This window comes from Vicugna pacos, chromosome 22 (genome assembly GCF_048564905.1).
Source record: "Vicugna pacos chromosome 22, VicPac4, whole genome shotgun sequence".
In the NCBI taxonomy this organism is placed as follows: Eukaryota; Metazoa; Chordata; class Mammalia; order Artiodactyla; family Camelidae; genus Vicugna; species Vicugna pacos.
The window spans coordinates 7,138,626-7,162,136 of NC_133008.1; the positions used below are offsets into that span (position 1 = coordinate 7,138,626).

At 54.9% G+C, this 23,511-nt stretch overlaps 1 protein-coding gene across 2 annotated transcripts in view; it reads left to right on the forward strand.

Moving 5' to 3' along the window:
- Positions 1-454: 454 nt before the first annotated feature.
- The window catches only part of ADAMTS2 (ADAM metallopeptidase with thrombospondin type 1 motif 2), a 204,629-nt gene continuing 181,572 nt past the window's right edge, over positions 455-23,511 (forward strand). The window contains exons 1-2 of one of the 2 annotated variants that reach the window (XM_072947118.1): positions 455-720; positions 1,738-2,132. In XM_072947118.1, coding sequence (XP_072803219.1) covers positions 588-720; positions 1,738-2,132 — 528 coding nt within the window. In that variant the 5' untranslated portion in view covers positions 455-587. The remainder of the gene's footprint in view (positions 721-1,737; positions 2,133-23,511) is intronic. The other variant, XM_072947119.1, reaches the window with a different exon arrangement.

A 23,511-nucleotide genomic window follows, 5' to 3' on the forward strand; every position in this document is an offset into this window, starting at 1 on the left:
CAGGGCGCACAGAGAGGGCGAGGCGGCCTCCCGCACCCCAGGGCTGACGGCTGGGTCCTGGGTGTCCCGAGGACTCTTTGGGTGGGGATGGGCGGGCGCCGCACCTCCGAGGTTGCGCGCCACGAGGGCGAGGGGCGCACCGAGGGTGGCCGGCGGCAGGGCTCCCCCGGCCCGGCCCGCGGCGCTTCTCTGCCGCCGCCTCGGGGTGTCTCTGCTTCGCTACGAGCCGGGAACCGCGGCGGCGACGGCGCGAGGAGGGGAGCGGGCGGTGGCGGCAGCGGCGGCGGCGGCGGCGGCCGCGCCAAGAAGCGCCGGGTCACCGCAGGCTGAGGCGCCCGCCGTCCCCGCCCTCCCCCTCGCTCTCCTTCTCCCTCCCTCCCGCCTCCCTCGCTCGCTCGCTCCTTCCCTCTCCCCGCCTCCCCTCCGCGCTCCCCCGCCCTCCTCTCCGCGCCTCGCCTCCTCCGCCCCGCGCCCTGCGGTGCTGCAGCTGCGGGCGGCTCCAGCTGCCCCCAGATGTGGGCTGGGCGGCGCGCGGGGAACTTTCGCGCCGGCTGCGAGTGCGGGGCCCCGGCTGCGGTCCGGCTGCCATGGATCCGCCGGCGGGAGCCGCTCGCCGCCTGCTCTGCCCCGCGCTGCTGCTACTGCTACTGCCGCCGCTCCTGCTGCCGCCGCTGCCCGCGGACGCCGGGCTCGCCGCCGCCGCCGCCGCCGACCCCCCAGGTAGGTGCGGCCCGGCCCCCAAGCCCCGCGACCCCAGCCGGCCGGGCTCCGCCCCGGCCCGCATGCCCCACCGCCCCCTCCCCAGGAGTCGTCCAGCCCGACTTGGGCAAACTCCGCGCGCCCCGCCCGGGGCCAAGTTGGCCAACTTCAGGGCCGGGTCGGTCGCGCAGGGGGCGCCCCGCGGCTCACCCGGGCGTCATGGGCCGGGGGGAGCCTCGGAGCGCTCGCGGCTCCCGGGACGCCGAGGATGGAGACCGAGGGCCGGGAAAGCCCCGCGGCGGAGAGCGCAGCGCCAAGCCCCAGCGGGTCCGGGGGAGCCAGGGCGAGGCGGCGCCCGGGCTTGCGTCCGGGGACGCTCGGGAGGAGCCGGGTGCCGAGCGCGCCTCCTTGGGCCCTGAGGATTGGTTGGGGCGCCCCGGAGGGGATCCTCCAAGATCCGAAGGACCCTGCTCCACCCCTCCCTGTCCTCGGGCGCGCGGGAAGGGGGACCGGCAGCGGACAGACCCCGAGCTAGACACGGAGGACAGGCCGCTGGTGTCCGGGGGAGCCGAGTCCTCGCCGCTCCGGAGGCAAGCGTGAGGGCACTCGGGCGGCAAGGGCCGCTGAGAGGTAGAGGCGCACGGGTAGGAGGTCAACGGGGAATGGCTTCGGAGCAGTCCCACGTCCTGCCAAGGACGGTAGGTTCAAGGGGCGGGGGACGCTCTGACGGGCCGCCCCCTGGGGGGCTGTGAGAAGCTTCGGAGCCCCAACCCAGAACGGGGCAGGAGGCAGAGTCCTGGGTTGGCAGGGTCCCAGAGGGGGTCGGCCTGGAGGTGGCGGGACTCCGGAGTGGCGGCCCCGTTAACGCTCTTTCCCTTTTGGAAGAAGGCCGGGGAGGTGCAGGCTAGTTTCTGGGGGTTGCCTAGTGGAATGCCCTTCCCTTCGCAGTGGGGGCGGGGCTTGGGGGGATGCTGGACTCGGCGCCTGGGCTCAGGGGCTCTGAGGTCTCTGCGGGTCTAACGCCCCTTCCCTTTGCAGGCGGGCCCCTCGGGCACGGAGCTGAGCGCATCCTGGCGGTGCCGGTGCGCACTGACGCCCAGGGCCGTTTGGTGTCCCACGTGGTGTCGGCGGCGACGGCCCAGGCTGGGGTACGGACCCGCAGGGCCGCCACAGTCCAGACCCCGGGCTTCCCTGGAGGCAGTGAGGAGGACCCTGGCGGCCGCCTCTTCTACAATGTCACGGTCTTCGGCCGAGACCTGCACCTGCGGCTGCGGCCCAACGCCCGCCTCGTGGCGCCCGGGGCCACGGTGGAGTGGCAGGGCGAGTCGGGTGCTACCCGGGTGGAGCCGCTGCTTGGAACCTGCCTCTATGTCGGAGACGTGGCCGGCCTGGCTGAAGCCTCCTCCGTGGCGCTCAGCAACTGCGACGGGCTGGTGAGTACGCACTTCTCTCCCTCCTTCCTGTCCATTGCCCTCCCGTGGGTTTTGGAAGCCTGTTATCTGGGAGTCCCCTCGGAGGGCACGACCTGTACTGAGGACCGTCTTTGCACCACGATGCTTGGAGACCGCTGGGCCCCGACTTAAGGGGTTGGCTGGAAGGCAGGTTGTTTTGATTGGTTCTAGAGGGTGATTTATGCAGGGGGAGGGCCACGTTTCCAAAGTGCTTATCAAGTAGCAGAGTGTGGTCTCCCTCATGCCTGCAGGCACAGATCTTGGCGTTGCATCCAGGTGTGTGTGTATCTCTGAGTGTGTGCATCTGCACATATGTGTTGGAGTGCGTGGCGCGTACTCGTGTCTGGGTACCTGTGCACCTGTGTGAACATGCGAATGTGCCATTGTGTCTAGTCCATGTGTGTACCTGCAGGTGTCTGCTCATTTGGGTGTTGGTGTCTGTGCAGCGTGTTGCTATGCATTTTAGCGTGTGTGATATGTGTGTGTGGGCACACGTGCTGGCAGCTGGTCTTGTTTCTGTGCGTGCAAGTGGTGCCAGCCTAGGGAGCAGGCAGTGATGCTGAAGTGCCCAATGATCCCTCTGCCCCCTGGCTGACCGGGAACCACTGATTTTTATGCTGTGGTTTCCTGTGGAACTTCAGCTGGTTGGTTATTTGAAAAGTCGGTTTTCCCTCTATTTTGAGCCAAGGGGAGCATTTGGAAATGCGGGCTCTGGTGTCCGTGGGCAGCCCTGGAGGACAGGAGAGACTGAGAAGGGGTCCCTTCTGGGATTGGCTGGGCCACCCATTGTGACCAAAGCCCTGGGAAGTTCTGTGTCTGGGGGCCTAGAGGGACCATGGCTGGGCATAAGGGGCCCTTGGAGGAAGCCTGGATCGATGCTCAGGGAGGAGGCTGACATTGGCGGTGCTCTGTCTGGTCGCCCTGGGGCCTGGCACGCGGCAGAAGCCACTGCAGCTTTCTATTTTGGATTGGGTATGCGGTGGTCAGGCTGGCTGTGCCCGCCAGACAGCTGAGGCCGCCCACCCTGGGTTCCGCTCTAACTGCTGCTCCGAGCGAGTGGCCGCCCTCCCAGCGCTGCTGGCCCCGAGCCCCCGTCCTCAGGCTCGCCCTGCAGGCTGCAGAGCCAGCAATCACACCAGAGTCCCGCAACCACTGGCGTTCTTTTTATGGAGACACAGGAAATGTCACTTGTTGCTTCTTCGGAAAATCACTGCCTTTGGCTGGATCTAGTTAGAACCTGGGCGTATCGCAAACAACTATAAACGTCCTTGGAGGAGCTGGGTTAACGTGGGGCAACCCTTTATATCCCTGTTGTCTCTGAGGACATCTCGGGTTTTCACAGGTGTATCTCATTTTACCCTGGAGGCGAATTTCCTAAATAAAAGGAAACTGGTGCTGGGGACTGAGGGGGTGTGCGGTGGGGCTGAGCTGGGGCCCGGGGGAGTGGGCATGGAGAAGTCTGTTGGTGGGCCAGCTCCTGTGTGCTAAGTAATTCTTGATGGAGTGCATTTCATGGAGCCTTTGTCAGTGTATCATTCATTCGTCTGTTCCTTCTGTGATCTGTTTGTTCAGCCAGCAGCTCCTTGCGCAGTTGTTCTCCGGGCTGGTCAGAGATGTGGCTGATCTGGTGCCACTTGGGGCACACTGCTCAGCTGATGGGCTGAGGCCCACTCCAGTCAGGGCTCTGAGAGCATGCTCCTGGGGACTATTTGAAGAATGAATTGCCAGGGGGCAAAGGTGCAGAGGGGAGAGGTGTGCAGAGAGTATCAGCTGTACATCAGCTTGGTTGAGATGGGCACGGTGAGATGTCACATGTCCCGGACACACACCAGCAGAAGTGCAAGACAGAGCTGGAGAGAAGACCGGAGTTGGAAGAGGGGCTGGAGTCTTTTTCATCTCATTTTTCCTTTTCTTTCTTTCTTTTTTAAAAGTTATTTTTGTTGTTGTTGTTAGTGGAGGTACTGGGGATTGAACCCAGGACATCATGCATGCTAAGCATGTGCCCTACCACTGAGCTATACCTGCCTCTTCCTTCCTTTTCTTCCTTTCCTTCTTTCTTTCTTTCTTTATTTCTTTCTCTTTCTTTCTTTCTTTCCTTCCTTCCTTCCTTCCTCCCTTCCTTCCCTCCTTCCTTCTTTCTTTCCCATCTTTTCTTTCTCTCTCTCTATTTCTCTTTCCCTTTCTTTCCTCCCTTCCTTCATTCTTCCCTTTCTCTCTCTCTCCCTCTCTCTCTCCCTCTCTCTCACCCTTTCCTTTTTTCCTTTTTGATGTGTGTGTCTGTTCTGATTTTATACCAATTAATTCCTTAGCCCTTTTAGTCTCTCTGTGCATCAGTGATAGGCCCACTTGCTAAGGGCCTGGGGTTTAAACATGTTTCTGGTCTTTACAGTGACCCTGCAGGGGAGGGTTCTTCATTCCTGGTTCCTAGTTGGGCAGCTGAAGTTCTGGAAGGTTGAGTGACTTGCCCAAGGCCACACAGCCCGTGGTGTCAGGAGTCTGACCTGGTTCTGTCCAGACCCTTCTGCCATGATGCTCATAAGTCTGGGCAGGTAGGAGATCCTGAGATGTGGTAACAGAGGCCGTAATCCCTGTGCACTCCCACTGGACAGTCCTTACGTGGCTACGTGCACCTCACCCTCCCAGCAGCCATGCCACACAGCCCCCTTTCTGCAGCTCCTGCTCTTGCTTTGTAGACAGTGAAACACACTGAAGCAGGTGTGTCAGGCTGTAGCATGTGTGCAAGTCCCCAGGGATCTTGTTAAAATGCAGGTGTTGGGTCTGCATGTCCGGGGGGTGGGGTTGAGCTCCCAGGCTGATGCTCCTGGGCCTCAGGCTGCCCTCTGAGAAGTGAGGCTTTGCAGCTCCATTTCTGCCAAGGAGTTCCACAAGATTGCACCACAAGTTGCTCCGAGCAAGTGGGGTTCAATCCACAAGTGGTGTGGGAAACGCTGCACCTTGCTTTCAGCCTGGGAGACTCAAGGAGGCCCACAACGATCTCTGAGAAGCTCTATAATAAAGAAACCCCTCAAACTCTGTGTAATGCAGCACTGCTCACACAGATGGGACCACGGGACCCCTTTGCAGAATATGTGGAACTAGCCTTCCTGGAAGATGTGCAGAGAAACCACGGAGCAGGATTGTGGCCTTGTGGTCCTGTAGCTTAAGTTATGCCTCTTCTGAGAGCCATAGGCTCTTTCAGGCCTATTGTCCTGCCCCTAGCCTGGGACACATATTTGTTCATTTACTTGCTTGGCACTGCGTTTGTTTCTCTACCTTAACGGAAGCTTTATTTTCTGTGGAAGCTTTGTTTTTTATTTAGCATGAGGGGATTCTTATTCTCAGATCCTTTCAGTCACAAGCGAAAGAAAACTCTGGTCAATTTAGATTGAACAGAAATGGGAAGTTATCAGCTCACATAATGATCAGTCTTCAGGCATGGTTGGATCCAGGTGCTCCCGCCAGGTCCTAAGGACCCTTGCTGTCTCTTGCCTCTGCCTCCTTGTGTGTTGGCTTTGTTCTCAGGTGGAGTCCTTCTCTGGTGAGTCAAGGGGCCCCAGCAGTGCCGGCTGACATCTCTTTCTGATAATTCCAGCTGAGTCCTGAGTCCTGGGATCAGATGTCCCCATGAGAATCAGGACATGGTGTTTGCAGAATCCCATGGATCAAGGGTGCAAGGGGTGCTGCTCCCTAAAGTGATACTGAGGTTGGGACCTGGGCCTGCCATGGTGCAAATTCTATGAGAATCGGTCAAGGTGCAGACTCAGGAAATGCCATATAAAGATGTGCTTCATAAGATACAGCGTGCACTTTATTTCCAGAGAGGCTGGTAGATGTGGTTTCCAGGTTCTTTTACAGCCTTTAGACAGATATTGTTCATCAAACTCACAGGGAAAGGTTAAAGTTTGCCTTTTCACGATGTGTGAGAAAATAAGGCTTAACAAAGGATTCTTGTATATCTCGTTGCTACGGAAGACTTTTCTAGTACCGCTTGGTACATGATAGGTGTGCTGATTTCACATTTTTTTTAAATTGGAGTATAGTCAGTTACAATGTGTCAATTTCTGGTTGTACAGCATAATTTTCCCATCATATATATATATTCATTTTCATATTCCTTTTGACGAAAGGTTGTTACAAGATATTGAGTATAGTTCCCTGTGCTGTACAGAAGAAATTTGTTTATCTATTTTTATATATAGTAGTTAATAATATTTGCAAATTTCAAACTCCCAAATTTATCCCTCCCCCTCTCACCCCAGGAACCATAAAACTGTTCACTATGTCTGCGAGTCTGTTTCTGTTTTGTAGAAGAGTTTATTAGTGTCTTCTTATTTCCTTTTTAGACTCCACATTGAGTGATATCATATGGTACTTTTCTTTCTCTTTTTGGCTTACTTCACTTCGAATGTCACATCATTCTTACATGCTCAGTGTAAACCCAATGAGAAGCCTGTTGACATAAAAGTAATAACAGTACGTCATAGTTTACTGTGCCCCTGTTATGTGCCAGGCTTTCTGCTGAGCACCTTATGCTGAATCAGCTTGATTAATCCTCACAACACCCTATGGAGTACGGCTAATATTATCCCCATTCTTCAGATGAGTAAACCGAGGCTCCAAAAGCCGATATAACTTGCTTCGGGCTTTGCAGTACTTAAACGCCTGTTTGGTCCCAAGACTATGCCCACTACATCTCACTGCCTTCTTTGCTTGCCAACAAAAAGAATAAAAATGAAGAAATGCATTTCTTTAAAACATGAGGAAATGTTTTACCTTTTCTGTTTTGACTCCTGGAGACCTTTTCAGTCAGGGGCCTCGACTGTTGTCAGTGTCAGTGAGTGGGGGCTGGGCTCAGGTCTCATGGCCGAGTGGCTTGGTAACTCGCTGCTGACCTGCTCAGGGCTGCAGCTCCTTTAAAGTGGCCTGAGTCCTCATGGCTGGACGATGGCCGTGGAGTCTCCAGGAGGATGGAAGTACCCTAGCCCACCTCCACCTCCTCTGTTCGGTGCTGCTCAGGGGACGTCACCGGTCAGCAAGGCCATCCATCAGTGACGCCTCCATGGGCTGGGGGGGGTGACTCTGTGTGGCAGTTCAGAGAAGGGGGTTCAGAGAAGCCCAAGGGCTGCTGCCTTGTGGGATGGGGCTCCCCTGCTGGGCTGCCATCCTGGCCAGGTGCCTACTCTGTCCAGTCTTGATGGGCAGTAAAAGTCACTAAGGGCCTCAGAGAGAAGTCATTTGTTGGCCTAAGGGACCGAGTTGAGTTTCATTTTTCCTGACAAAGCTGCTCTCTTCACAGCCACACACTGGGCTCCAGCTGGTTCAGGTGCTAGATTCGGGAGGGCAGGTGCAATGTACTTGGGCTGCAGGGCTGAGGGCGAGGAGTGTATGGGACTCGCAACTGCCCCTTGTAGGGTCTTCTTTTCTCTCACCCTGCCTTGGCACTGCCTGGAGGGCAGTGAGAAGGTCTAGGAACACTGAAGAGGGGCTGCGGGAATGTCCGGGTTCCTTGGGTGTCAGGGCTTCTCAGGTCAGAGGAGCACTTGCTTGGCTCCTTCTCTTGGCGTGCTGTGGAGGTGCCCATGGTGGCCTCAGCCTCCTCCATGGCTTACTCTCCTTGTTGTTTAAGACTCATTCAGCTTAAGTGACAAAGAACCAACTTACAAGGGATGCAACAAACACAGGGTGTCACGGGCCCAGTTATCTTTGAGGTCCTGAGGAGTTTCAGCTTCAGGCATGGCTGGATCTAGGGGCTTGGGGCTGGTTTCAGAACATGTCTTCTGCCTTTCAGCTCTGCCAGTGTCTGTGTTCATCTCAGGATGGCCCTCGCCATGGAAGGGTCCGTCGGCAGCTCCTGGCATAACTTGCCTTCCATGGTCGTAGTCTCTTGGAAATGGAGAGCACTCCTTTCTGGATGGTTCCTGCTAGAATCCTGGGAAGGCTTCTAATGGGCACTGCTTGGGTTACAGGCCCATCTTTAAATCAATCACTGTGATGTGGGCCTGGCCCGAGGCTCTTGCTCACCTCACCTTTGGGGCTGAGTGTGAGGGTCAGATCCCCAAACTCTGGAAAGGATTGAGGTTTTATGTTAAAAACAAGAGGGAGGAGCAGCATGCTGGGCCGCCACACTCCACCCAGACCTGCCTGCCCAGCTGCCTCCCGGGCTCCTTCCTTGGGCTCCCCCATGCTTCTGAGATGGAATGCGGGTCTCTCCACTCTCCCCCAGACCTCACCCTTCACTTGGGCAGGAATCCCAGGATCACCCCCTCCCCTCCCTCTCCACGACCCCCACCTCCAGCTGGTCATCATCTTAGACATCTCTGGACGTCACTCCTGTTCCCATCGCTCCACCATGCCTGACTCCAAGCCCTGTCTTTTGCTCCTATGATCCTCAGCCTCTCCAAATTGGAGCAGCTCTTTCTCCACACAGCTGCCAGACTGATTTTTATAAACCACACATTAAATCATGTCACTCCTTTGCTTAAGACCTTTCAATAGTTCTTATTCCCCATAAAAAAAAAAATCCAAACCTGGAAAAAAACATTCAGACCCACCGTCCTGGCATACAGGGCCCCCCATGGCCTGACCTAGTAACCACCAGTCTTGTCTGTCACTGTGTGTCCCTCATGCCTCCAACACTGGGCACTCCCATCTTAGGGCCTTTGCACAGGCTGTGCCCTCACCCCGACCACTCTTATCCTTCCCTCTTTACCTGACTCAATCTGTAGATCTCAGCTACATGGCACTCCACCAGGGAAGCTGTCCCGGACACTCACGTGTCATGTTGCATCCACGCTTCACAGGCAGCTTGTACCTGGCTATGTCTGCAGGCCCCAGCTCCACTGGGTGGGGCTCCACTGGGAGCCGTGAAATGAGCATGCTTGGGGAGTGTGGTGGCCCAGCATCCTGCTACTGTACAGGGAAGAGTGGGGGACTCATCCCCAAGACCCTGTGCCCCCCATACTGGGGCTGGCCCACCTCTCCTTGTCTGCTTTGCTGCAGACCCCAGGATGGAGACCCGCAGGCCCCCTTGGAGAATGGCCAAAGGCCCCACCTCTTTTCCTGCAGGAAAGCACTTGTGCACGCATGTGGTTTTGCACGGTTTTCTTGCCCTGAACTCGGAGTTCATGCAACCTGAGTTCAAAACCCCTGGTCTAAATGAAACTAAGTAAGAGAGGGAAACCCCTTTGGACCTGTTGGGAGGGAGTTTTGGAGGGCCGAGAAGGAGACCTTGGGCCAGGTTCTGGCAGGTCCCCATGCAGCCCTGGGCAGATCCTCCTGCCATGAGCCACAGTTCACCCAGGTGGCAAGTGAGGCTGGATCAGACATTTCTGGGACCCTTTTAGGGCAACTCCAGGTGTCTTAGGGGCCAAATGGGGACCAACTGAGGGGACCAGGTTGATGGAGGGAGAGATGGGGACCCTGGCCAGCCTATGCCCTGCCTCCCTTTATGGATTGTTGTCCCTCAGGACCACTGGCTCCTTGCTACCGTACCCTCAGATGTTTCTTCAGAGAAGCTGCATTTCTGAGTCTTGCTATTGCACAGGGAGATGGATCCAGTGGGAACCCAGTGGGCCCTGTGGTCCCCTGACCAGACTTACAGAGGCTGATGTGGAAATGTTGGGGGCTGCGCCAGCAGCAGGGTCATTAGGTGGGGGCTCCCAGCAGGCAGGGGCTGTCTTGGAGAACTTGCTGCCTTCCTTCATCGCAGCTGCCCCTGCCCCTTTCTGGGGCAGCCACAACCTCCTGGCCAGCCTCATCACCACTTCTCACTGAGTGCAATCTGTGGGCAGGGAAGAGGCTTCTCAGGTGTGCTGACCTGTGGCTGCCATGGTGGAGAAGGCTGGCTGGTCGGGGATTTGTGCTAGAGGTGGGAAAGCCGCCGCCCATAGCCCCTCAGAATGAGGTAGACACACCTGTGGTCTGAAACCCAGACTTCCCAGGCTTCAGCAAGTAAGGCATTTGAAGGCACCTAGGGTAGCCAGAATCTTAGAGACAGCGGGTGGAGCGGTGGTTGTCAGGTGCTGGAGGAGGGGGATGGGGAGCTGATTCACAGGTACAGAGTTTCAGTTTTAGCAGAAGGAAGGAGTTCTGGAGATGGATGGTGGTGATCATTGCACAGCATTATGAACATATTTGATACCGCTGACCTGTACGCTTAGAAATGGTTAAGATGGTATATTTTATGTGTATTTTATCCCCTTACATAAAAGGCATCTGGGGACTGGTGGGATTGGATAGGTAGTTCAGGGGTGGAGTGGTGTCCTTTGCACCCTGCTCGCCCAGCTCCCACCGCTCCGTGACTCTGTTCCCTAGCGGACCGGAGGCTGCAGCTGCCCCCACACCCTTCACCACCAGAGGCACAACCAAGTGCAGAAGGGAAGCAGTCTACTTTTTGGAGGTTCCTGCTGCAGTTCTGAGCTTCACTCTGATTGGATGGGCTTGGGTCACGGGGTCTCTCCATAGCCAATCACTGTGGCCTGGGAATGCCCTGTGCTGACTGGCTCTGGGCTGAGTCACATGCTCCACCCCTGACCTGGAATGAGGTTCAGGGAGCCAGGGGTGCTGGGACCACCTCCCAAGGCTGAGCAGCAGCTTTCTGCCTGCCTCTCTGTCTATGAGCTGAGGGTCCTGCACCCACGCTCTTGAGGACGCCCAGCAGCCAGCAGCTGTCCCTCTGCAGGGGGCGATCAGATCAGGGTCTATATGATCTACCTCTGTTCACTGCATGCACCCAATCCCTGCAATCATCCTGTGTGCCAGCCACCGTTGCCCCCATTTTACAGATGAGGAAACCGAGGCTCCAGTAAGTTACTTGGATATGTGGGGCTCCCCTGTGTGGGTCACCTCTCCTCTTGGATCTTCTGGGGAGGAGCATGGTAACCTGACTCATGAAGGTCAGCATAGCTGGTCCCTGACCTCTGAGCTGGAGCGCAGGGAGGCCAGCTGTTTCTGGGCCATCCTGTCACATTGCCACCTAACACTGACTCCATTGATTGGTTGTGTGCTTCTGGCATTGGTTCCTCAGTGGCAGGATGCTGCTCATGCAGGTGCTGGCCCCTTCTAGGTCCCCCCTGCCTGACGGCTAGCCTGGCTTCTCACCCCCCGTGTCCCCAGCACTTAGTGAGTAAGGAGTGACCGGGGGTGGGGGTAGGGGAAGTCTGGGTCCTTTGTGAGGACCACAAGTGCCACAGCCAGCGTGAGCATCGAAAAACTCATCAGTTCTGAGCCACAGGGATGCCCTATGGCCTGGTGCGTCCACTCAGCTGTGTGGTAGCCTGAGATATGGCTGGGGCCTCCCTACTCTGGTCTCTGAGGTTTGAAGGGTCGAGTATGCGGGGAGCCCCTCCTGGGACCCTGGGTCTGCACTGGTGGGTAGATGCATCCTTCCTTGCCCCTACTGCCCTCCTGCACTCGGGCAGGCTGGGGGTTTTATGTTGCTGTCAGAACACAGCAGGCTACCGGTATATGTGAGTGTGTGGGCACAATCCTGTACGCGTATGTGGGAATGTGTGCATGCGTATCTGTATGAGTGCGATGTGTGTGCATATGAGTGTGTGTGGGTATCTGTGCATATGCGTGGGTGCATTTGAGTGTGAGTGTGCATGTGTGGTCAGGTATGTTGCTGGCAGGGGTTTCCTGCAGGGGAGGAGACTGAGATGGGGTGGGGGTACTGAGAGGAGAGGAGGACCCCAGCCCGCCTTGGACCCTTCCTCCCCTTCCCTCCTTCACTGGCAGGCATTCTGGAATGGGAGGGCCCAGGTAGGAGCCTCTTGCTCTGCTGCGTATGTTTCATAGTAAATGTCAGCTGTCCACCGGGTCTGCGGTGCTGCCATTAATATGGAGAAGTTATTACCAAGCCTGGAGCCGGCTCCTCGGGCTCATCCATGAATTTCAATTACCCTGCATGTCTACTCCGGGGCCGGTGGAGTGGGGCGCACAGCTTCCGCTCTGAGGCAGAGAGAACTCTGGCATCCAGGACCAAGGCTCAGGCAGGCTCTGCGCAGCCCCACCCTGCCCTGCACGTTTCGGTGATAAGTGGACTTAGTGTGAGCTGGAGGCTGCCGGATCACGTGGTCAGCTTTGCCCTGTGCAGCTGGGCAGCCTGGAAAACCTGAGCCTGGGGATCTCAATTCCTTGGTCTCGCTGGGCTTTGGAAGGATGGGTGCTGGCAGAGCACTCAGCCCAGGCCTGGGGTTTGGGAAATGTTGGCCGTTTCTGTGTTTCGTTGCGTTGAAAGTGCCATCAGTTACAGGGCACATCAAGAAAGAGGGGACACTCCCAATGGAACCGCACCACAACACCTCATCTGCAGTCCCATCAGGCGTAGGCAGCAGCCACTCTGCCCCGAATTGCTCCGAGAGGTGGGCTGTTTCTCCCGCCTCACTCGCTCTGCTTACTTGGTATGTGACTGGCTTTGTCCGCTTCTGGGTGGTGACCTCTCTTTGATAAAGGAATGGGGTTACGATCATTTCTCCAGGGGCATTCTTCACTGATGCCACAGCTACACGCTCTGTTGTCTCTGTGCCTGTCTGCACACTCTGTAATTTTTCTGCATCGTCGTGTGACTCCTCGAAGACATTTTGGACGGCAAGGGTCTCAGACACAAGAAGTGCTGACCCTGCGTGTAACCCAAGCGAAGTGATGGCAGTGTGAAACCCCACGGCGGAGCCGGTGTGCGCCTGGCCACACCTGCCACCTCACGGTGGCTCCCAGCCGGCGGCCGGGATAAGACCCACTGATTTCACCCTGAGTTCGGACATGGTAAATGAGAGAAATGTGTGTCTTGGAGTCCTGGACACATAGTTTTATTATGGTGATGATATTACAAATGGTTTCAGGGCCCATCTGAGAGCCAGCATGTGGTTCGCTCCCATGCTGAGGAAGCAGGCACTGGGCCATTCAGGCTGGAGGGACTGGCCCTTGCTGGTTTTTGTGAGCAGAACATTCAAGGATTCTTCTTTGAACCTGGATATTTCTGTTTTGAAAGCTGGGATGGGGGCCACATGGCAAATAGGTGTAGTTATGTCTCATGCAAGGTATGTCTAGGGCTCAGCGGCGGCCAGTCTGGTTGGGACAGAGCTTCTGAAGGTGTGATTAAAAAGGGGCTCAGGAGCTGAGAATATATATAATTTCAAAATGAGTTATGCCACACACTGTCTCCAGTCAGTTGCAAATGAACCCGCTGGTCCGGCATCACAGATAAATCCTCTCTTTCTGTCGGTCTGTTCTTGTCCTGGTACTGAGTTATGTTCATTATCAGAGCTTTAAACTCTAATATGTAATGTGTTGGCTACTTGACAGCTGAGCCGTCCGCCGTGGTAGCTGCAGGCCACTCGAGGCTATTGGCTGTTTGAAATGTGGCTGGTCTGAACTGAGAAGTGCTCTCGAATGTAAAATACACACCAGTGTTCAAAGACTTAGTACCAAAAAAAAAAAAAAAGAATATGGAATATCTAATTGATAATTTTAAAAATATTGATTACAAGTTGAAAAGATAATAGTTTGGCTCTGTTGGGTTAATTAAAGTATACTGCTGAGGTTAATTTCACCTGCTTTTTTTTTTTAACTGCATGTGGCATTCGTGTTACATTTCTTGGATAGTGCTACTTTGAAACATCTGGCTGGGTACTTCCCATTTCGCTGTTATTCTTCTGCAAAAATTTCTTGGCTGGTCACCTCTGTTTATTCCTTCAATTGAATTTTAGAATTGTTTCGTCAGGTTAGAAGCATCCCTTGCGAATTTGATGGACATTAAATTAAACCTAGAAACCAATTAAAGGAGAAATGGACACAATTTGTAGTATTTACCAGGAACATGGTGTGTTTTCCGATTGATTTAATTCTGCTTTCCTGTTGCTGAGTAAGCAACTACACATTTTTCATACGGGTCGCCCATTGTTTTAAAGCAGGGCCATTTCAAGGATTTTTTTTCTTTTTCCATTGCGAATTGGATCATTTCCATCTATCGCTGGTATACAGGAAGGCTATTGATTTTTATGTAATTATCTTTTATCAAGCTCTTTGATTGAACTCATTAATTGTGATACATCTTTGTGAATTCCCTTGCGTCTTCTAGGTATACAGTCTGTGGACTATGATAATTGCGGAGCCTCGTTTTCAATCTGTGCCATCTAGAACCTTCAGAGTAACATTAAGTAGCAGCAGTGGCTTTGCGTATCAGTGCCTGCGCCTGGCTCGGATGGCAATGCCCCCGGCGTTTCTCTGCTTAATATAATGCTTGCTCGTGGACTGAGACGGATTTCATGAGAAGGCAATATCCTCTGAATTCTAGTTTTCTAAGATCCCATTTTTATCAGCAAAGGAGCTGAAATCTAGATAAAATGTGTCTAACACCTCCCTCCGCCCCCCGCAAAGGTGCTAACAGTTCGCAGGGCTGTGTCTCCTGCTGTCCTGGGCCTCAGGGCTGCTGCCGGGTGGCCTCAGTTGCATGCTTGCTGGCCCCGAAATGCAAGCCAGCCCCTGTGCACGGCTGTCACCCACTCAGAGGAAGCGTTTGTCGGGTGCGGGGAGCTTTGCTGAGGAAGCTGGAGGAGGCTGCACTGTCCAGCTGTGAGCCGTGCAGGTGGCTCCCTGTGGAGCAGGGACTGGTTCCTAGAAAGCCCACGTGTGGGGGAGTTGACAGGCCAGGTTCCCTTCCTCTCAGTGATGTCTCTCTCATGCTCTAGTTCCTCTGGGGCAAGCCTCCTGACTCCTCCTCCACTGAAGGCTTTCTCCACCTCTCTGAGCCACTGGTACCTGGCCACACAGGCCCCCTACATCACACTCTTACCTTTGTGTCCACACGCGCCTTTCTAGGAGGTCTTTTTCCAAATTCCTCTTAGAGGAAATCTATGGCCCATCAAAATAAACTTGCTCTCCATCATGTTATCTGTTCCCCCCAAGACAGGCAGGGGTTTGGGGCAGCTGTGAGCGACACCCCGGGCAGGACCTGGGGGTCAGGAGGCAGGAGGTCAGACAGAACCAGGTTGGGGGGGCCTGCACTCCCCGTGCTGGCCTGTGATCCTCAGTTTCTCCACTTTCAATGTCACCTGCCTTGGAGGGCGTGTGTCTGTGAGGTAGTGATGGGGCGTGAGGCCGTCTGGCCTTTAGTCCAAAGGAATGTCATGAGGGGGTTGGGGTGGAAGGTGATGATGGCCAGGGAAGCTGCCTCTGGGCCGCTGGACCCTGACCCTTTGTGCCCGGGGTCCCTCACCTGGGAGAGGGAGTGCAGCCCCTTGCATGGCCATCCCAACGACTCACTGTCCACATAGCGGGCACCTGGGACTTGGCTGCAGACCCCGTGGGCAGTGTAGGCGCGGGGGGGGGTCCTCCTTAGTGCTCCTTGATGCCCCGAACCAGACCGCAGGCCCTGTGAGGCCCCCGGCCCTCTCCCCTCCCCTCCCCTCTCCCCTGACCATTAGCCACTGGTCTGAGCTCACTAGCCCCAAGCTGAGGTCTGGGGGCCTGGGTTTGTGGGTCTGTCACAGCCTGGAGTGGCTGGTCCGAGACCTGCATGTGTAGAGTGAGGACAGGTCCCTGGCAGGGCCAGGGCTCAGCTCAGCGGACAGCGCCTGTTTCCTGAGCAGCTTCCAGATGCAGCTGGAGAGATGCTGTCATGGGAAGGGGTGTGGGGGGTGTGGGGTGGTGCCGGGTCCCCGCTCAGAGCCCTCTCCCTTCCCTTTCCTCCTTTCACCTTCCTTCTTTCCCTCTCTTCCCTGCCTTCCCCCTCCCCCTTCCCTTTCCTTGCTCTCTTCTCCTCTTCTTTCTCAGAGTGAGGGGAGCCCCCTTAGTCACCTCGGTGACCCTCCCGGGGTGACCTTCCTGGGCAGCGGGTTCTTCATCACTGGCTGCACACTCAGCCCCATTCTATAGTCCTAGAACCACCTTCTATGATGCTCACAAGCCCCACTGGCAGCAGGCACACTCAGGGGTGGGGACATCGTCCCAGTGTACTTGGAGGAAAGCAGGGCTCAGAGAGGGGCAGTGACCTATCCCGGTTCACACAGAGTCCAGAGCCTGGGCTCCTGCTGCTGCAGCTGGAGCTCTAGATAAAGGCTTTGTGGTCCTCCGAGGCGCACATCCCACCCCCCCCCCCCCCCCCCGCCACCCACACAGGCAGGGTTAATTGCTGGCAGGGGAGGGCTGAGTTCTTGGTGCACTTCCCAGCAAGCAGGGTCAAGGCCTCACCCCGCCTTACCAGAGCAGCCCCCGCCTCAAATAGAGTGGCCTGGCCTTTGGGTGCCATCTTTCCTGCCAGGGTGCCCAGGTCCTGGCTGGCTGTGTCCTTACTGGGAAGGCCGGTCAGATGAGGCTGTGTTCTGCCCCAGGGCGGCCATGCAAGGTTGTGCAGGTGGTGTCCCGCACAAGGGCACCTGGGCAAGGGGACGAATGAGGCTGGCTTCTACTCAGGGTCTGGGAGTGGATGGAGCAGAAGGCAGAGGGTGGCCAGAGTTGGGTGGAGACGGTGGACACCAGAGGGGAGGGAAGCGTGGGCCGGGCGTCTGCCCTCACCATCAAGGTCACAGGAGTTGCTGCGTTCTTCTCTGCGGGACCTGGAGCACGAGAATCAGAACCAGGGCCAGTCACAGGGGGCTGCTGGCTGAGGAGGCTGTGGTCATCTGGGCGACGCGGTGGATGGGGCAGGATTGGGGAGGGCAGTTGGAAGACTGGCTCCGTTCAGCCGCCAGCCGTCCTGTTGTGGGGCAGGGTCCTCAAAGTCCTCCCCGGCCTGAAGGTGCCCCTGGTTCTTGTGGGATGAACTCGGCTCCAGGGCAGGGCCTGGGCTGGGCCCCTCCGTGCCTCACTCTGGGTTAATCATGCGGGTGTGGATCTGAGCGCATTGTGGCTGAGACTCCCGCTTGTGTGATAACTGTAGTTGCTCCGCTCCCCACCTGCCCCTCCTCCTCTGAAGCTGGCTGGTCCTCCTCGGGCTGGGCATTAACCCTTCGTGAGCTCGGGCAGACTGACACTCACTGAGTTTCTTTTTGTTTTACCTTGCTGACTTGTGTTTCTTTCTGCTCTCCTCTGCCAGGCCCCTCCTGTGGGTGTCTTCTGTTTACTTAGGCTGTAGAAGATAATCAGCCTTTCAAAAAAGTGCTTCCTATGTTTTGATTTTTTTTTTCTGATTTGAATTTTAAATATTTAACTTCTTTAATTCGAGTGGAGTGTGTTTCCTGTACCGAATAGCGTGTTGTTTTTTAAGTATTTATATTTTTTCTAAATTGCCACCCCATGGTCTCAGCACCACTCATTTACTAATTAACCCCTTTCCTCCTGACTTTGGGATGTGCATTTCTTCATCTGTGAAGTTCGTGGAGGTGATCTGGCTTATTTCTGGCCCCTTTCTTGTCACCTACACTGGGATCTTTAATTACCTTTGCTTACTGATATGTTTTAATACCTGATAGGGCAAGTATCACCATCATGACTTAAAAAAATGTTCTGGCTTTTTTTTATCCATTTTCCAAATGGATTTTGGGTTTGTTTTCTTATGATCTTAAACAATATCAGAAAAGGATCTTTATTTTGGATGACATTGCATGCTTCAAATAGCGTAACAGGACCTACGGCAGGACCTCAGCAAGTCTGCTGAACAAGTGAATGACATCTTCATGATGGTTATTTTTCTCAGGGAAATAAGGATATTAATTCTAATCTTTTCAAATAGATCCCAGTAGGTTTATTACTAAGAGGTAGAATTTTATTGCCATTGTGAATAGGATTTCTTCCATTAAATTTTATTGTAGATTATTATGGATTCTATAATGTCTAGGAATGTTTTGAATCTAGGATACAGGAGGTGATCACTTACTCAGAATACCTGGGACCTACTTGTTCCAGATTAATAATATTCTCAGAGTTTGGACACTTTCATTCCCAAAGAGCCAACGGAACTAAAAGCAGTGTGTCACAAAGTACATACACATGTGCGCAGCTGCAGCTAAACACCAGGCAGCCGCCACGGACCTGGCAAGCCCAGCCCCATCCAGGTCCCCCCTGTTTCTTGTCATTTGTCCCAAACTCGCGTCTTCCTCTTGTGTTTCAGCAAAATCAGTCTCCCATTATCACAGTGGCATAAATGCAAAACATGGGTAATCACAAAAAAAATCCTTTAAAGGTAAACCTCTCTAAAGGCAAAGACTACTTCCCATGTCTGCTTTCCAGAGGCGCAAGTTTCTATCTTTATTTCACATCTAGGCATTTTCACCAACTTCCATATTATTAGTTTTGTCCTTTTTTGGTGGACTTTTTTGGTGGGGAGTAGGGGAGGATTTTCTAAGTATGCAGTTGGCTTCTACAATTTATAGTATTTTGATGTCTTCTTTTTCAATATTGATTCATTTTATGTCTCATCATGTTGGTTAGAGTATAAAACTGAATTTTAGTTATTTTGTGCGGGAGCCACAGCCATGTCTTCAGAGCACCTGGCCTGTCGCCATCTCGGGACCAGGTCTTGCTTCCCTCCCGTGAACGCCGCAGGCGGCAGACCCAAGGTGGACACGTCTGGGCCTGTGACCTCCCTTCTTCACTCCCCTGTGGTGGGGCAGCTTTGCTTTTCCTGGTTTTGGGGGGGTGGGTAGCAGTGACTGGCGGGCCCCCATTAGGTCAGGGAGCCTCTCTCAGCCCGGTGTGGCTTGTTAGGTGACCCCCAACAGCCGGACAGCAGTGTACCTTGGGCAGGACTGTTTGCAGGGCTGGCAGGAAAACGCCTGTCTTTGGAAGACCGTTGTGAGTTTCAGCTGAGGAAGTGGTTCCGTGAGACCCTTTCAGGTAGACGCAGAGGTATAACCCGGAACTCAGAATGATTTTGGACTTCACAGCCCCGTTTGAGTCCCTGCCTTGCCCCTTACAACGAGACGATTTCTGGAGCTCCGTGTTCTCATTGTGCAGGGCAGAGTTTGCAAACTGGCGGGCTGCGCGCCGCGTCCACCCACAGACAAGTTTTGCTTGGCCTTCTCAGTGTTTGACAAATTTCTCCAGAGCTCCAGATTTCCAGTTTCTTCTGAGAACTTGGGGCATCTGCAAGGCCTGGATTCCCCAGGGCTGGAGCAGAGCAGGGCCAGAGCCCCCCAAAGGGACCCCACAGCTTTGGGCAGCCCCCCAGTCTCTGCGGCTCCCTGTGATCCCCCCCAAGCCCGCGCTCGCCTCACTCACGTTCTTCCCCCGCGTGGCCCCCGTGTCGGCCCCTGAGACCTTCTCTTACACTGAGGTGGGTGCCGCAGGGGCCCAGGAGCCGGTCGTTTCTTCCTCCCGCCTCCATCTCATGATTTCAGTTCATGGACTGTCGTCTCTGTGCGGGGCTTGGTGCTCTGAAGTCAGACGTAGTCCCTCCCCGTGTTCGATCCTGGCTCCTTCGGTCACTCGCAGAGCCGCGTCCTGTGTCGCATCTGTGGAAGGTGAATTTGATGGCAGGGAGTCCTCTGGTGGGCTGTTGAAGTACGGCTGGCACTTGGCAGGGAATGGTCCTTGTTCCTGCGAGGTGGTATTCTGCTTAGGGCGCTGCTAGGAGGAACCAAAGTGTGAAACATCTTGGAGACGCAGGAAGTGCGGTGCAGATATTAATCACTTCTGGGTGCTCAGTGGGCTGGGCTTGGGCTGGGTGTGGGGAGTGGGCAGGCAGGGCTGGGGGCCGGCAGGCCCCTGGGTGGGATGCTCTCCCCGCCTCAGGCTGTAAGCAGCCTGGGACTTGTTGCCAGATGAGGCCGTGACTATTCTGAAATGGAATTCTTGGGTCAGAATAAGGAGAACAGATGTTTACTGGACGAGGCCAAGAGCCGCTGACATCACCGAGAGCCCGTCAGGACACGGACTGAGGCCGAGGGTCCTCCGTCCCTTCCTGCCGACACAGCATTCGTGGGGCAGCTGCCAGGGCTGGGGGGTGGACGGACGCGCACACACACACACACACACATACGATCACGCCTGCGCACATCACGCCTGCGCACATGTGTACATGTGCAGGCCATTTCTTCCACCAAATCCTCCCCACCTGAATACAATTAGCCAGGATGTGGAAAAGATTTCCAGCCTGGAAGGGGAGAAGAGCGTCTTGTTGGCGGGCAGGCTGGGGAGGGGAAATGCAGGACTGGTTGGTGAGTGGACTCTGCAAGACAGAGGAGCGGCTTTTGTCGGGGAAGAGCTGTCTGGGGCCACTGACCAGGGAAGGGAGGGGCACATGTCCCTTCTTCCCACCGTCCCCTAAAGAGGAGAGCCTGTCCTCTCATTTCTTCTTTGGACGTGAATCTTGGAAGGTGTCACTGAGAGGCTGCTGGGGCCTTGGTCCGGCCCTCGACCAACACCTGTGCAGCTGGTGCCGCCGCCCTGTCCCTCCCCGGGTCTGGATCCCTGCCACTGCAAGTATAGAAGACCCAGTGTGAACCAACTCAGGCCAAGATGGGGAGCTCAGGCCTCCTGTCCTGTTTCAGCTCCTCTTCCCTTCTCCTTGGCTTGGCCTCAGCAGGCTCTCCCCAGCAAGGGGCTGCAGCCCCACCTGGCACCAACTCCCAGCCCTGCAGAAAGCCATTCTCCCCTGGGGTTTTAGTAAGGGTTCCGAGGCTGGTTCTTACTGGCTCAGGCTGGGTCACGTGTCAAGCTTTGAGCAATCATTGTGATCAGGCAGGGAGCAGGGATTCCCGTTGGCCAGGCCTGGTCCTATGACCACCCCCGGGGTGGGGGCCACATGCCAAGCTTTAAGCAAGTGGCTCTGGGAGGGGCAGGGAGCAGAGCCGCCTCACATGACCACTGGCTCCAGCGGCCGGAGGCTTGGACAAGGAGGGCTGGGTACCCGGAAGAAGGGTGGGCTGCTGTTGCTGGGGGGAGCCGCAGGGGCTCGCTGCCTTGCCTGTCTCCCGGCCCTCTGCCCATCTCATCTCTGCTCCTGCCTCCCATTCCTCCTGCCCCGGTCTGCCTTGCCTGCCCTCTCCCCGAGCGCTCCCAGTGGCTCTTCTTCATCCACCGGGTGAAGCCCAGGCCCTGAGACCAGCATTCAGGGCCCCTCGTGACCACAGGCCTCAGGACCAGTCAGCATTTCCGGCTTGTTTTGCCTCCCTCTCTTCCATCCTGTGGGCCTGGAGCAGAGCTCTTGGGGGTTGTCCGTTCCCATCAGATGTCGGCTCTGCCCATGCTGAACACAGCCCTTGTCACAGGTCTGGGGGGGACGGATTGTCTAGGCTGCAGTCGAACCTAAAAACCATCTGAGGGTGAGAGGTTTTAACTGGGGCCTAAGACAAGTCAAGGGTGCGACTGGGTGAGGACGCGGGGGCCCCGTGGGCCCACCTGGTGTTGCATTAGCAGAGCGGATGGAGCGGGGGTCTCCAAGGATCTCTGGGCCTTTGTCTTTTTTTTTTTTTTTGGTTTTACAGTTTTTAATCAGAAATGAACCCCTTGACATGGCTATCCAAATCTCAGACTCACATACACGTTTTTCTTTCTTATGAGTGATACATTTGAAATATTTTTGTATGATTTAGAAACTGTCAAGGAACTTTGACCCCAGGCCATTCATTAACTTCTTTTTATCAAGTATTTTCAGTCTCTTTTCAGGGCAGGTACTTTCCTATGAGCAACGGATTCAGAGACAAATGGAAACTGAGTTGGCTCAGCCCTCCTAGGACTTGCAGTTTAGTAAAATTCTGTCTCTTCTGCCCAAGAGGTGTTCCTCTCCCCTGACGTGACTCACATGACCTCCAGGTCTGCCAGACTTAGGTGAGTTCAGCTAGATAGAAGCCAATTGTTACGTTATGGAATATTTTCATGGAAACAGAATAGACTGAAAAAATCCATTTATTCATATGTTTCCTTTGGCAGTTGATTCTGTTCGAATTGATGAAATAAGCAAAATTCCAAACTTTTCACAGGCATTTTGACCTCAGTCATTCTCAGATCTGTTCAGCTTTGTAAACATAGGCCTTTGTCTTAAGTGCTGAGAATCCCACATGCCTGGCCAACTCCTCACCGCTCCCCCCCCCCCCCCAATTCCAGGAGGCCTTCCCTGGCTCTGTCATGGCAGGCGACACCTCTGCGTCTCCGCTTCTGTCTCCTGGCCTGCCTCCTCCTTGCCCGTTCTGTGTCAGGAACCTTCTTGACAGTCTGCTGAGGCCCATGGACCCTTTATCAGAATGATAATTTTAAGGCATAATTTTAAATGCCTTTAATTTAATTTAAAAAAAAAGAACACAAATCCTATTGAAATAGAGCTAGTAACACTGAAAAAAAGTATAGTACAGCAGTACACGTGCTTTTTAGTTTTTTATTGTCCTTGTGCCTTTTTTGGCAATCGCTTTATTGAGATATAATTCATACACCATACATGTCACCCATTTAAAATAAAATCCAGTGGCTTTAGCATGTTTGCAGAGCTGTGCAACCATCCCTCATCTTTTAGAACATGCTCATCTCCCTGAAAAGAAGCCCCATGCCCTTTGGCTGTCACCCCCAATTGTCCTGCTCCCCGAGTCCCTGGGAACCACTGACCTACTTTTTGACTCTCTCGATTTGCTTCTCCTGGGCTTTTCTTATAAATGGAGCCACACAATATTTGTCCTTTTGTGTCTGCCTTTTTTCAGTTGACATCATGTTTTCAAGGTTCCTGTATGTGTCAGAACTTCATTACTTTTTATGAACAAAACAATATTCCATTGTATTCCATGTTTTAAGTCTATTCATCAGTCGAGGGACGTTTAGGCTGTCTCCCCCTTTTGGCCCTTCTGAGTAGTGCCACCGTGGACATTTGTGTACCAGGGTTTCACGTTCTTTTCAATTAGTGCTGTGTGAAATAACACGACCCAGCCGCACGTGTCATGGCCTCTGTCGTTTGGATCGTGCTGTGCGTAAACACCGGTTGGCCTTGTCTGGAGCGGCAGGAGTGAGAGATGCGAGGCCCCGTCATGGCCGTCGTGACGGGCACCGGCGCTGCCTCTTCTGTGGGCTTGCTGCCTCCGCCCAGAGTGGGGGGCAATGCTGGCTGCTTGTGGTTGTGGAAGATGGAGTTCTCTTTTTCAATTTACGGAACCTGGGTTATGAGCCCTCCGGGGAGCTCCCTGAGGGCAGTGGTAGACTCCTTGCTGTGGGTGCGCAGTGCTTGGCATCCAGTATAGTGGCCCCGAGCGACCCCAGTGAGTGCTGTGGCCTGTGGCGGGGTGAGGTGTCCGGATCAAGGTCCTGCTCTGCTCATGGCCGGCTGGAGGGGTGACGTCCTGCTCCCCTTTCCTCCCCCAAGGGTTCTCTGTGTCTCTAGCTTGGGAGTCCTGCAGCCGGAGGGTGGGGTGCCCAGGCCCTCCTGGACTGCGGGGACCCCCTCCCTGCACTGTCTTCCCTCCCACCAGGTCACTGCCATTCACAGCTGCTTCGGAGGGAACACCAC